The sequence below is a fragment of the Triticum aestivum genome, chromosome 4D, assembly GCF_018294505.1.
Source record: "Triticum aestivum cultivar Chinese Spring chromosome 4D, IWGSC CS RefSeq v2.1, whole genome shotgun sequence".
Lineage (NCBI taxonomy): Eukaryota > Viridiplantae > Streptophyta > Magnoliopsida > Poales > Poaceae > Triticum > Triticum aestivum.
Genome location: NC_057805.1, coordinates 8,766,040 through 8,778,941, shown reverse-complemented (window position 1 = coordinate 8,778,941; position 12,902 = coordinate 8,766,040). Strand labels below are relative to the sequence as shown.

The window sequence follows — 12,902 nt, the reverse complement described above, 5'->3', positions numbered from 1 at the left end:
CTAAAGAAAGTTATATTCTTTCAATTTCCCCTAGAAAAGTTATATTCTTTCAACTAAAAGAAAGAAAAACAGTGATATTCTTTTTTTGTTTTGTTTTAGAAGAACCACTATCGGTGATATTTTTTTTGAAGGGCACTATGTGTGATATTTAGTTCCCTGCGTGGCTGCAGCAACGGCCGAGAGGCCAGCCAACCGCATCCCCACCTCGCCCTTGTGGTTCCTACCCACGCCACTTTTTCCGGTAAGAAATCTTTCTCCCGTGTCTTCTTTGACTCCTCCTCCTCGCTAGTCGCCACACAGTCGTGCGCTTGAGTCGCTTTCCCTTTCCTCCGCTGCCTCCACCCACCAAATCCTTCCCGTCGAAACTTCCACCTCGGAGTCCACCGAATCCTCTCACGATCGCCAACAACTGCTACCCCCCCACACAACCATCGCTCCCCCAACCCCCATCCCGTCGCCCCAGCACCCCAATCCGGCCAACCGCCGCCGCGTCCCCGCCCCATTCCTCCCCATTCCGGCGGCGCTGTCGGCCGGAACCGGCCGCCGCTCCAGGCGATCGACCGGGCAGGCTGCTTCGCGCGCGCGGCGGACGGCTCCGGACTCCCGGTATCTCTCTCGCCCCCTCTCTCGCGCGCGCGTGTCTCGTTCTCTGAATTTGTTGTTGCTCTTGGTGTTTGATGGCGCAGGGTCTGGAGGAGGAATCCAGCGGCATTGCTGGATTCGGCGGCAGTCATCGGCTCGGAGGAGGCGCCTGACTGGCTGGCAGGTGAGCAATGCTCTTCGTGTGGTTACAAGTCGGGCGCGGCGGGGGTCGAGTCTAGCAGACGGATTTGGTTGTTAGTTGTTAGTTGTTTGTTTGTGCGTGGCTTGCCAATCTTAGTACTAATAATACCGTGTGTGGTGATCTGGCGGGAGGCGGCCGAGTGCACTCCCGGAGTTTTGATTTTGGTTCGATGCGCGTTTTGGATTGGGTGAGGCGAGGTGTTTCTTAATTTGGTGGGTTAGGTGATTGGGCTATTCTAATGATCTAATCTAATCTTAGCCTGCGACGCTGGGTGAACCTACTCTGTAGGTATGTTGAGTGAACTAGACGCCATGGAGTCTCCCTCCCAGTCGATGAACTGGTTATTTCAGTCAAAAGGAGAAGAAAGAGCAACTGGATTAGGGTGACAATCTAATATTAGGATGCCAAATTGCGGCTGGCCGATGGAATGCTTGAACCTAACCTATATGCTATGTTCAGTAAAGGAGATGCTGTGGACACTTCTAGTTGATCAACTCTTGGCTATCCTCCAGTCAAAAGATGGAGAATAAAACCGGCCTTCTGAACCCGAACCAAAGTGGTTAGGGGATTGGCTGTTTCTAATCTTACCCTGCGACACTGCGGATAGATTGAGTGCCTGAACCTGTTCTGTATGTTGAGTGAACTAGACGTGATAAACTGGTTGGTTCAGTCAAAAGAAGAAGATAAAATAATTGGATCTGGGTGATATTCTAAGATTAGGACGCCACGTTGCGGGCAGATGGAATGCCTCAACCTATGTGTTCAGTAAAGCAGATGCTATGGGCTCTTCTAGTCGATGAACTGTTTGGCTTTTGAAGCTGAATAAACAGTATGAACTCTGAAGTGTTTAAGGGCCTGTCCAAGTGTTTAAACATTTTTCTGGCTGTGAAGTGAAATTGCTTAACTCACTGACAATGGCCAGATTTGTTTATCCTTTAGATTCTTCATTCATGTCTCCCATGGGATCTGTCAGATAAATATATTCCATTCTGTACTCTTTTACACTACAGTCAACCTCTTACATATAAGATTCACAGCTTTGTTTTAATCAAGCACTTCATCTGCTCCAGTTATATACTGATAAATAATGAAGCCACCTTGCTCCCTCTATTTCAACTTACAATGGATTCACTTTGTCTTTGTCCCATGTAAACATTTTCTTCATGTGGTGTTTAATTACGTAGGGTTTGGAGGAGGAATCGAGCGGCACTGCTGGATTCGGCGGCACTTGTCGTGTTGGAGGAGGTGTCTGACTGACAGGTGAGTAATACTCTTCGTGTGGTTAAAAGTCGTGATGAGCCGAGTCTGGTAGACGGATTTGGTGCTATGCTTGTTAGTTGTCTATGCGCGGTCTGCCAATCTTAGTAATAATGTGCATGGTGATCTGGCGGGAGATGTCTGAGTGCACTCCCGGTGTTTGATTTTGATTCGACGCGCGTTTTGGATTGGGCGAGGTGCTTCTTAATTTGGTGGGTTTGGTGATTAGGCTATTCTAATCTTAGCCTGCTGCGACGCTGGGACAACCTAATCTGTATGTATGTTGAGTTAAATAGACGCCATGGAGTCTCCCTCCCAGTCGATGAACTGGTTGTTTCAGTCGAAAGAAGAGGAAAGTGCGCCTGGATTAGGGTGATAATCTATTATTAGGATGCTACGCGGCGGCCGATAGAATGCCTGAACCTGACCTATATGTTATGTTCAGTAAAGCAGATGCTGTGGACACTTCTAGTTGATCAACTCTTGGTTATATCCCAGTCCAGTCAAAAGATGGAGAATAAAACTGGCCTTTTGAAGATGAACCCAAGTGCTTAGGCGATTGGCTATTCTAATCTTACTATCTTAGCCTGTGACACTGCGGATAGATTGAATGCCTGAACCTGATCTGTATGTTGAGTGAACTGGGCGCCCTGGACCCTCCCGGTCGATAAACTGGTTACTTCGGTTAAAAGAGGGAAAAAAAGGAGAACTGGCTTAGGGTGATATTCTAATATTAGGACGCCACGTTGCGGGCAGATCGAATGCCTCAACCTATGTGTTCAGTAAAGCAGATGCTATGGACTCTTCTAGTCCATGAACTGTTTGGCTTTTGAAGCTGAACAAATAGTATGAACTCTGAAGTGTTTAAGGGCCTGTCCAATTGCTTAATTCACTGTGATTCGTTGACAATGACAAGATTTCTTTATCCTTTAGATTCTTCATGTCTCCATGGGATCTGTCAGATATATATTCTCTTTTTAAAAGTTTGTCAGATATATATTCCATTCTGCCCTCTTTTACACTACAGTCAACCTCTTGTATCTGATATTCGCAGGCTTTGTTTTAATCAAGCACTTCATTTCCTGCAGTTATATATAGAAAATAGAGGTGAGATCTGCATCATGCATGCAAGCAAAGGGTGATGATGCTTGCATAGTTACAATGCAGTAACACAGCTTGGGCTAAATGCACGCACATACACAACTTATATGGCTTTAAGACTTTAACTAATTGGCATAATCTGCAGGGCCACCTAAGCTTTCTCCAGACCTAGTTTTGGGTAAGGATCCATCATTTGTTTGGCCGATATTCTTTCCGTCTTGGGTACTCAACCTTGATAGAAAGTTTTTATAAACATATGTACAAATAATTAGGGGCTTTCTTTGTATCCACAATAATTATTCAGATAACTACTTGAGAAAATATATAATACTTTGAAATTTAAATCCCACCGCATCTAGACCCATTTCAAATCTCAATTTCACACTGAAATCCCCCCAATCTACCTAGCAGCCACTTGTTCCCACCTCATTACAGGCTCCTGCAGTCGCCTTTGCACGCCTACACTCTTGTCTCGTATTTCGGTGACCCCTACTGTTCAGTGTTCACCATCCATGGCAGGTTAATATTTTCCCAATAAAGAAAGATGCTTGTCATCTGAGCCATATTCGCTGGGCTTGATTTGAGTTTGGATCTGAACTATATTTTCTCTACTATAAATCTTCCGCTGCCTAATGCCAGTTATTTTGCTCCAAAATTTGTTACTCTTGTTTGAATATTTGCATGTCCTTAGCAATTGATGCTTCAACCATTCATTTAGCATCGCCCCATCTTCTTCTATATTGGGCTGCTCACTTTAAGTCAATCACGTGGGTTTGATTCTTCAGTCTTTGTAAAATTGATCTGTTTGACAAGAAAATAAAACAGAAAAGTTCAATATTAATCTGTAGTATTTGCTCAATTTTCAAGAGGGTTTCCTGTTAGTTCTACTCTTCTTTATCTTCACCAAATGCAATGGAATTGGCCAGCATGTGACTGTTTTTAGGTGGTGCATACTCATGTTTTAGTTTCTTTTGTGCACATTGGTAGAATGTGAATGCAGAATTAATTCAAGATAAAGTCTGTAAATCTTATATATATGTTATATGAAATTTCATAACCCAATTTTTTCTTGCAGGCGCCAACAGAGCTATGAAATATTTTGTATTCAGATGACATAAGGAGTATTGAGTCTTGTATATTTGTTTAGAAAGAGATGAAAGTTGGTGCTCTTCTGACCTCTGCTGGAATCAACATTGGTCTCTGTATACTTTTTCTGTCATTCTATTCCGTTCTGAGAAAGCAGCCGCAGAATGTTAAGGTCTATTTTGGGAGAAGGATTGCTGAGCAGCATAAGCGGCTCCGAGGGGCTTTTATTTTGGAGAGATTTGTTCCATCCCCTAGCTGGATTGTGAGAAGTCTGCAATGCACGGAAGATGAGATCCTATCTACTGCTGGGTTGGATGCAGTTGTTTTCAATAGAGTTCTAGTATTTAGGTGCATATATTTTTACTTTTGCTTTCTTTGCCTCTGCAATATTTACTGTTCAATGTTTATGATAGATATCTTTTGAGTTGTGCCAAGTAGAAGGTTCACTTTTGAAAATAGCAACATGCTGATGTGATTTTTAAGCTATATTGCTTTCATTTCTAATCATTGATATGTGAGTGACATGATTTTCCTCCTTAAAACTAGAAAAATTCAGAACATTTTAATATGAAAACCCAATAAGAAAATCGAATTAACTTTGTATAATTGCAGAAAAATAGGAATGTGATCTGATATCTTAATGTAGAGATGATAGAAACAACAAACTTAATAAATTTAAGCACCTCCTAGATCAAAATGAAACCGGTAGACTTAACTAGTCAAATGGACAATCTGAGGGATGTTTGTTACAGTTTAGTCCAATTTAATTACTTCTGTGTCCACAAGCATTATTTAATCGCCACCATTCTTGGTAGATGTGTGTTTCTTCTTTTTACAGATGATGTAAACATCTGTATACTAAAAGGAAACGTTATTATACTAGAAGCCTCTTTGCTATACTCCTGCTTATTGTATATCCTTCCACTTTATAGTTCCAACATCCAAATTCAGTTAGCTGATGTATGTTTTTTTTCAACAGCATACGCATATTCTCATTAGCTGCCATTCTTTGTTTATTTGGAGTTCTCCCCTTGAATTATTTTGGACAAGATATGCAGCATGAACAGATTCCTTCAGCATCATTGGAGACATTTACAATAGGAAATATGAAAGAGAAATCAATATGGTGAGCAATTGAACTTCTCTTATTTGGTTATGAGGAGGCTAACTTGGTTCATTGAATATGCCATCTTATATGTTTCATCTTTTGTTTAGCTGATTTATCCTTGTTCCGGTGTTACCTATGATCTACTCCCTCCGTTCGGAATTACTTGTCGTAGGAATGGATGTATCTAGACATTTTTTAGTTCTAGATACATCCATTTCTGCGACAAGTAATTTGGAACGGAGGGAGTAAGTTATTAGTTCTGTGTTTGTTGTATATACTGGTCACGTAATCATTTAGGCAGATTTCTTTGGAACTTATACTCTTGGATTTTGTTTGGTCATAACTGCAGGCTCTGGGTCCATTGCGTCGTGCTGTACATCATATCTGGTGTAGCTTGCTTTCTTCTATATATGGTACGCATCAGTAATTTTACCTTTCAAAATTACTTAAATGTTCATTTACCTTAATCTTCAGGAACCTTATTTGTAAAAAAACAATCCTGCATTGTTGCTTTAGGAATACAAGCATATTGCTAGACTGAGGTTGCTTCATCTTGTTCGAACAACGACCAACCGTAGCCAATTTACTGTCCTTGTCCGTGGGATACCAAAGTCAACTCATGAATCATTCAACAGCGCTGTTGAGAGTTTCTTTACATCGTACCATGCACCGAGTTACCTATCCCATCAAGTTGTTTATAAAGTTGGTAAACTTCAGAAGATAGTGGTAAGCAATATCTCATCAAGTTATGTGATATGTGGACTTTACCAACTTTCTATTCTCTTTTGTCGAAATGGAATGCTGCCGCCAGAGATTCCTGATTAAATATTGTTGTACTTATCTCCGCACTATCCTGTAATAATGAAATATTAAAACTGTTTGATAGCCACTGATAAACAAAAGTAGATCAGTGGTAGTCTGGTAGAGCACATGCACAAGCATTGTACTCATGGCAAGTCAAGGCAGCCCAGGGGTGCCATGGCGATAGTTAGGCGTTAAACAAAAATAATATATCATATAGCAGAAAATGTGAAACTATACCTCATATTGTTTTTCCATACGCCTCCCAACAAGGGGAGCCGGATTCCACTATAAGCATAACGAACAGAGTTTTATTTCAAAACGAAAAAGAAACAAAAACTAAAAGAAATAAAGTCCAGACAACCAGCTACAAGGAATTAACCAGACCAGGCCACCACCCAAAAGACCTGAACACAAACAGCCAAGGTTCATAGCAAAACAGACGCTAGCACCAGCACAAAACAAAGTACTACAACCTTGCATCCCAGGATCCCACATAGCACCAAATGAGCTTTTTCAATAGGTACCAAAGTTACTGGCGGTCTTTCTCTCCTCGTCTAGACTGACCACCTTCATCTTCTTCCTCCGCCTCTGCAATGCTAAGAAGAGTATTGTTTGGAGAGGCACGGGCAGCTTCATGAGTCCTAACAGCAGAGTTACGGATCGCTGACGCCCCATCCAGCAGGTTTTGCTTATCACTATCCTTCATTTTAGGAGATTTAGAACTTAAATAACAAGTAACATCAACATAAAGGCAGCACCAGTTAACATCAATTAGCAACTAGCAAGTCCATACCATAGGACAACTATACAGCAAAGAGCAAACTGATACGTTGGTAGCATCTATCATGACCTGACATGACTTCAACACACGCCCTCAAGCCTCAAATCATTTTGTGTAGATTATGGAAAGTCTTCTTTCAACTTCACTGCTTCAACTTCGTCCTCCTCATCTGTATGTAGTTGCATGGCTTTAAACATCCCTGTGTTTAAGTAGTGGTGATCTCTTCACTAGGACTACTTGTCACCAATAATATTTTGCAACACGCAGAATCGTTATAGTTTTTTTAAAGCAATGCAAACCACCTTTATTGAACCAGCAAAGCAGGACTATAATTACCATAAAGCACTGCCAATGAGATTACAAGAGGCCGGTGAGCTGTTTGACCAGCACCATCTTTGCATATTGCTATTGGCTTGTCTAGAGCATCTCTCTGGCGGAACTCTTAAAACTCATGCTAAGCTCTTTGCGTAATCTCTGTAGTGCAACTGCACAGGACAATATGTCGAACTGAAATTCAGAATAGGCTCCTTACAAGTTTTAAGTGTACATGTATTTCTTTTGTTGGGTAATTCAAAACTATTATACATGCAACGCATGCTTTTATGATGCAGGATCATTCGTATATCACGAAGGAACTATTTTTCCTATATCACGAGGGAACTATTTTCAGATCTTTGAATCAATACCCTCATTGCATGTTCATAGTACTATCTGTTTGAAGTGATAGCTTATATCCTTACTTTTCAGACGGGTGCAAAGAAGGTTTATAGGAAGTTCAAGCATTTTAAGGGTACCACAGTCGATCAGACATGCAGATCCGTGACATATCGATGTTGTCTTTGTGGGGTGTCATCAAATTCGTTCCAGTTGTTGCCCACTGAAGAGCAAGAAAGGGAAAAACCTTGTGTGAAAAATTCAAACTTGAACTTACCTGCCGAGGTCAACTAGCTATCATTTGGTTCTTTGCTTACTATTATCCTCACTGAATTATTCTAATCTACTAATTTAATTGTGCTCACCGAATACAGGAATGTGCTGCTGCTTTTGTATTTTTCAAAACGCGGTATGCAGCGCTAATTGTATCCAAAATTCTCCAGACATCCAATCCTATGAAATGGGTCACTAGTCTGGCCCCAGAACCTAAAGACATGTACTGGTCAAATCTTTGGTTACCGTACAAGCAGCTTTGGATTCGCCGCATAGCTACACTTCTTGGTTCTATTGTTTTTATGTTCATTTTTCTTGTACCTGTGACATTTATACAAGGTCTAACTCAGCTGGAACAGCTGCAGCAAAGGCTCCCTTTCCTGAAAGGGTTATTGAAAGGGTAAGTAATCTTAATGCTTATAACTCACCTGTTATTATTAAATGCAGGGTCTAACTCAGCCGGAGCAGCTGCAGCAAAGGATCCCTTAATTTGTATTGACAATACAATGTGCGTTAATCAAAATGACTCAATTTGTTAGTAGGATTTAATCTAGGGTTGAGTATCCGAGATAACATTCAATTATGAGGCCTTCCCTTTCTCTAAAAAAGCTATCACAATTATGGCGGTGGTTCAAATTAATAGGTATAGTTTTGAGGCATATAGTTCATATTTTGTCGGTCCAATTCATGATCTAGGAATGCGCGCGTGCCTTATAAACCGGACGGGTGGGAGTACTGAAGTGTGGAGATATTGCAGTCTTTAATTTATCATTACAGCAAAATTTAACGATTATTAATTCTCCTGCAGGAAAATCATGACCCAGCTAGTAACTGGATACCTTCCCAGTGTGATCTTGCAAATATTTTTATATACTGTCCCCCCAACCATGATGATGTTTGCGACACTAGAGGGACCTATTTCTCACAGTGAGAGGAAGAAAAGTGCCTGTTGTAAAGTATTATACTTCACCATTTGGAATGTCTTCTTCGTCAACGTCCTATCAGGTTCTGCAATTAACCAACTGAATGCCTTATCAAGGCCAAAGGACATTCCAATGGAGCTTGCCAGGGCAATTCCTTTACAGGTGAATCGCATATTTATGTTCTGTTCGTGCAAAATATAAATATTTAAGTAGGTATATGCAGTGTATTTATTTGTTTTTAGGTTGAGTTCCTCCAGGTGCTCACTGCATTTTGTTGATGACTTCTTTTTTTACTTCCATTTCAGGCTACCTTCTTTACCACCTATGTTCTGACTTCAGGATGGGCTAGTCTGTCGTCGGAAGTTATGCAACTCTTTGGTCTAATTTGGAACTTTGTAAGGAAATATATTCTGAGAATGAAAGAAGATAGCGATTTTATCCTCTCGTTTCCGTATCACACTGAACTACCAAAAGTTCTGTTGTTTGGACTATTGGGCTTCACATGCTCTGTGCTAGCACCTCTGATCTTGCCCTTTTTACTACTGTACTTCTTTCTTGCCTACATTGTGTACCGAAATCAGGTGAGTAACTAGATATAAACTTCAAATATTTAATTTGTTTGTAAACGAAGTTCTTATTTGAAGTCCACATGCATAATTTGGTCTATAATTATGAATAAAGTAAAAAAAAATATGTTCGAATGTGTATGCGATCATTTTGTCTGAAATTATTCTTTTATAATGGGCGAAATTTGAATTTGATAAATCCTCATGTGCTAGCTCCATTTTAGGTGAAATGCAATCTTTGTCTTGGATATACCCTTTGATATGTTTTCTCTGGTCTTGTATAACTTTATTGTGGTTAGATATCTTTTACTTAGTTATTTAACCTGAGTTTTAGGATAACTCAAACCGTTTTCCTAGTTCGTGATTTTGTTTACACTACAAAATATTCGTGGAAGAATGTGCTCTGTGCTCCTATAACCTAATGGGTTGGTAATGTACCATTTTCAGTTCATCAATGTTTATTGCACAAGATACGAAACTGGTGGTCTATATTGGCCAATTGCATACAATGCAACAATATTCTCTCTGGTGCTCACCCAGATCATCTGCCTTGGTGTCTTTGGCCTTAAGGAATCCCCAGTAGCTGCAGGCTTCACCGTACCTCTTATCATCATCACTCTTTTATTCAACCAGTACTGTAGAATGCGTCTTCTGCCATTATTCGGGACTTTCCCTGCACAGGTTAGTATAATTTCTTTAACAATTGGTAGAATTTAACCTATATATACATTCAAAGGGATCCATGGCAAAACTTTTTATTCACCTTGGTGCCAATCTGCATTTTTATGCTTTCAACTGGGAGTACGTAACTTGCATAGTTGCATGTTTTATGTTCTGAATATTAGTTACTTGAAATGTGACTATATATAGTTCTTACTTGCCATTATTTGTTGTTGGACACACACAGGTTCTGATAGACATGGACAGAGAAGACGAGCAATCGGGCAGAATGGATGAGATTCATGAGGGCCTTCACGCCGCTTACTGTCAGTCCACCGACACGGAATCGGCCGATGACATATCTCTGGAAAGAGTTCAAGCTGTCAGTACAACAGATGAAGATGGCAGCGGCAGCTCAGGCGAACCTAGGGGCAAAGAAAGTGTCGGACAACCAGTAAGTGACTTGTCTCACCCGACACTGAAAGGGCTCCCCGTTGAGCGGCTACGGCGCGCGGTGAGATCACTCGGTTTCATGATCAGATTGCAGAAGAGAGGCGTATCAGCGTAAGCCGTGGTTGGTGAATGTACAAACCGCATACAATGTGCACATAGAACAACACAGAGAGACCAAGATACACACATACGGATATTACGCTGCTCCAAGGAAAAAAAAAATGGAGTGTCACCTGTTTTTCTTTTCTTTTGAAAGTCGATGTGTTTGCCTGTTTGGTTGCATGGGTGCAATTTTGTGTTTAAATCGACGCCTGCGCGACTTTTCAGGCCATTTTTGGCCATGATGCACGGACCCTTGAATTGCTTGCCGCGGCTTTGCTGCATTGTAACCTCGGTTAAAGAAGAAGTTGTGAAAGAAAGCGGTCCATCCATGTCTACATGTGCCTTTGTTTTGTTCGACTGTTATGTGCCCGTGGCCCTGGGCTGAACTATGTATGCATGCTTTTATAGCGAGGTACTCCGTCCCAACTTACTTGTCTATATACATCCATTTCTGCGACAAATAATTCTGGACGGAGGTGTATAATTTTGAGTGGTGAAACCGAATCGAGCAGAGGAAGGTGGTGTTGCTGTTGGGAATTGGCAACGGCGCAGTTCCACAGAGGAAGCATAACACGATGCCAAACGAAGAGCAACGAATGAGTCGCGATCGATTATTAGTTCCAATCCAGAATTATTATTACACCATACAAACTGGAGTACAAAGAGATACTAGTACTAGCAGACGAGGAAGTCAACGATCGGCCGGGGCAAGGCCGATCGATGCTGATTCGCCGACCACGGCCGACGGCGAATCGCGCCTCACACCACATCACAGGATGGCGCAGGTGGAGGACTCCTGGACGGCGCCGGAGGTGGAGCCGGCGGCCTTGTCGCCGGCGGCGGAGACGCCCGGCCAGTCGCGGCAGGCGCAGTGCTGGCCCTCGGGGATCTGGCGGTGGACGGAGGCCACGTGGCGGCCGCACCCCGCCCACGTGGACTTGCCGCACGTGCCGCACTTCACCTGGTAGCACATCCTCGCGCTCGGCCGATTGCTCTGCTGCTGCTGGCTCTCCGGTGGCGATCGATGGATGGATGGAGCGATGGAGTCCGTGGCTTGAAGACGACTCGCTGGCTGCGAGCGCTACTTATGGACGGGCGGACGCTCGGCGCGGCGGCTTTCGCCTCTTGCTTTGGCCTGCTGTTCGGTTTAATTTAGTTCTCCGTTCCTACGTCCGCACAAGAATTGACTTTCTTTGTTGGCGAAGAAGCAGAAGAATTGAAATGGTCGTGTGAAACATGGGCTGGCCTATGCTATGCTAAGGCGTTCGTTTAGATGCTTATTGTAATTATCGTATGTGTTCAGCGACAACAAGGGACACGTGACGACGCGAGTCTAAAGCCATCAGAGCATCCACAGCCACGCGTGGCAAATCCGGCCCCTCAAACGTCCGTGAACGCGCCCGTAGGCATTGACCGATCAGTTCTCAAGTTGCGTCGTCCACATCCAGGTATCCCCTATATCCATATTAAATCGTGCAACGTCGATAAAAACTACGTAGATCATGAGCTGACATAGAAATGAACATACAAATGTACAATCCGTTCACCAAAAGATCACAGTCGAATCTTCAATAGATCGCCAAAGTTCACATAACGGACATAATACGACGGACAAGTTTAAACTACACCTAAAAACTTGAATTTAAAGTGGAGAAGGCGGGTCTTCACCACTTCCTCGTCAGCCCTTTCCACTTCCGGTCGTCGGTGCAGCTGTAGGCGTCGACGGCGGGTGGAGAATTGTCCGAGTCGTCAGACGAGGTGCCGTGGTCATCGTCAGAGGAGGACGAGTCGGAGAGGATGATGAGCCCTTTGAGCCGCCGGACGGCCCTGCCGCTTGAGCTTCGTCAGCCGAGCCGCCTCCGCCGCCTCGCACTCGGACTACTCAATGGCAATCTGGAGCGCCTTGGCGTTCTTTCAGCGGAGCCACCGAGCGTCCTTCTCCGTCGTTGTAAGCGACCGACGGTAGACCCAAGTGAAGAGCTGCTCGTCCTTGTTGGGCTCCGCCTGCATCCCGCGGCGGCGGCGCACAGACTGCTCCGCCGTGTCCCTCTCCCTTGCCCGCTGCCTCTCGCGGCGGGCGGCGGGCGCCTCCGATTCCGGCGTGCGCACCCGGGCCGGCGAGGCGGGCACAAGCACCCACCGCTGCCCACGTGGGGGAGCAGCAGCCGGCTGGGCAGGGGACGACATGGGGGGCGAGTGGACGGCGCAGCCCTCACGGAGCTGCGGGCGGTCCAGGAGGGGCCAGTGCTGGCGGGGGAGCTGCGGCGACATTGCAGATCCAGAGTTGTCGGCGTCCACCTTGGACCGCTCCAAGGCACGCGGAGGGCTAGCTCCTCGTCGACATCCAGGT

At 43.7% G+C, this 12,902-nt stretch overlaps 1 protein-coding gene across 5 annotated transcripts; it reads left to right on the top strand.

Annotated features, from left to right (window-relative positions):
- The first annotated feature begins 287 nt into the window (after window positions 1-287).
- Window positions 288-10,887, top strand: LOC123095665 (CSC1-like protein RXW8). Of its 5 annotated transcripts, none has more exons than XM_044517204.1 (15): window positions 288-606; window positions 687-766; window positions 1,969-2,044; window positions 3,130-3,148; window positions 3,288-3,320; window positions 4,218-4,576; window positions 5,208-5,354; window positions 5,686-5,749; window positions 5,853-6,062; window positions 7,669-7,860; window positions 7,950-8,248; window positions 8,657-8,933; window positions 9,077-9,352; window positions 9,785-10,018; window positions 10,245-10,887. In XM_044517204.1, exons 6-15 carry the CDS (start codon window positions 4,296-4,298, stop codon window positions 10,563-10,565), a joined length of 2,301 nt encoding a protein of 766 aa, XP_044373139.1. In that variant the 5' UTR covers window positions 288-606; window positions 687-766; window positions 1,969-2,044; window positions 3,130-3,148; window positions 3,288-3,320; window positions 4,218-4,295; the 3' UTR covers window positions 10,566-10,887. The 5 variants fall into 5 exon arrangements, with proteins under 5 accessions (XP_044373139.1, XP_044373140.1, XP_044373141.1 ...); XM_044517205.1 differs by having other exon boundaries at window positions 3,096-3,148; XM_044517206.1 differs by lacking the exon at window positions 3,288-3,320 and having other exon boundaries at window positions 3,096-3,148.
- Window positions 10,888-12,902: the final 2,015 nt, after the last annotated feature.

Excerpts from the sequence above, each read along its gene's own strand:
- LOC123095665 (XM_044517203.1), top strand. The coding sequence starts at position 4,296 with ATGAAAGTTGGTGCTCTTCTGACCTCTGCTGGAATCAACATTGGTCTC. Across the intron at positions 5,355-5,685 it reads ATGAAAGAGAAATCAATATG|GCTCTGGGTCCATTGCGTCG; the intron begins GTGAGCAATTGA and ends TCATAACTGCAG. Across the intron at positions 8,934-9,076 it reads CCAGGGCAATTCCTTTACAG|GCTACCTTCTTTACCACCTA; the intron begins GTGAATCGCATA and ends CTTCCATTTCAG.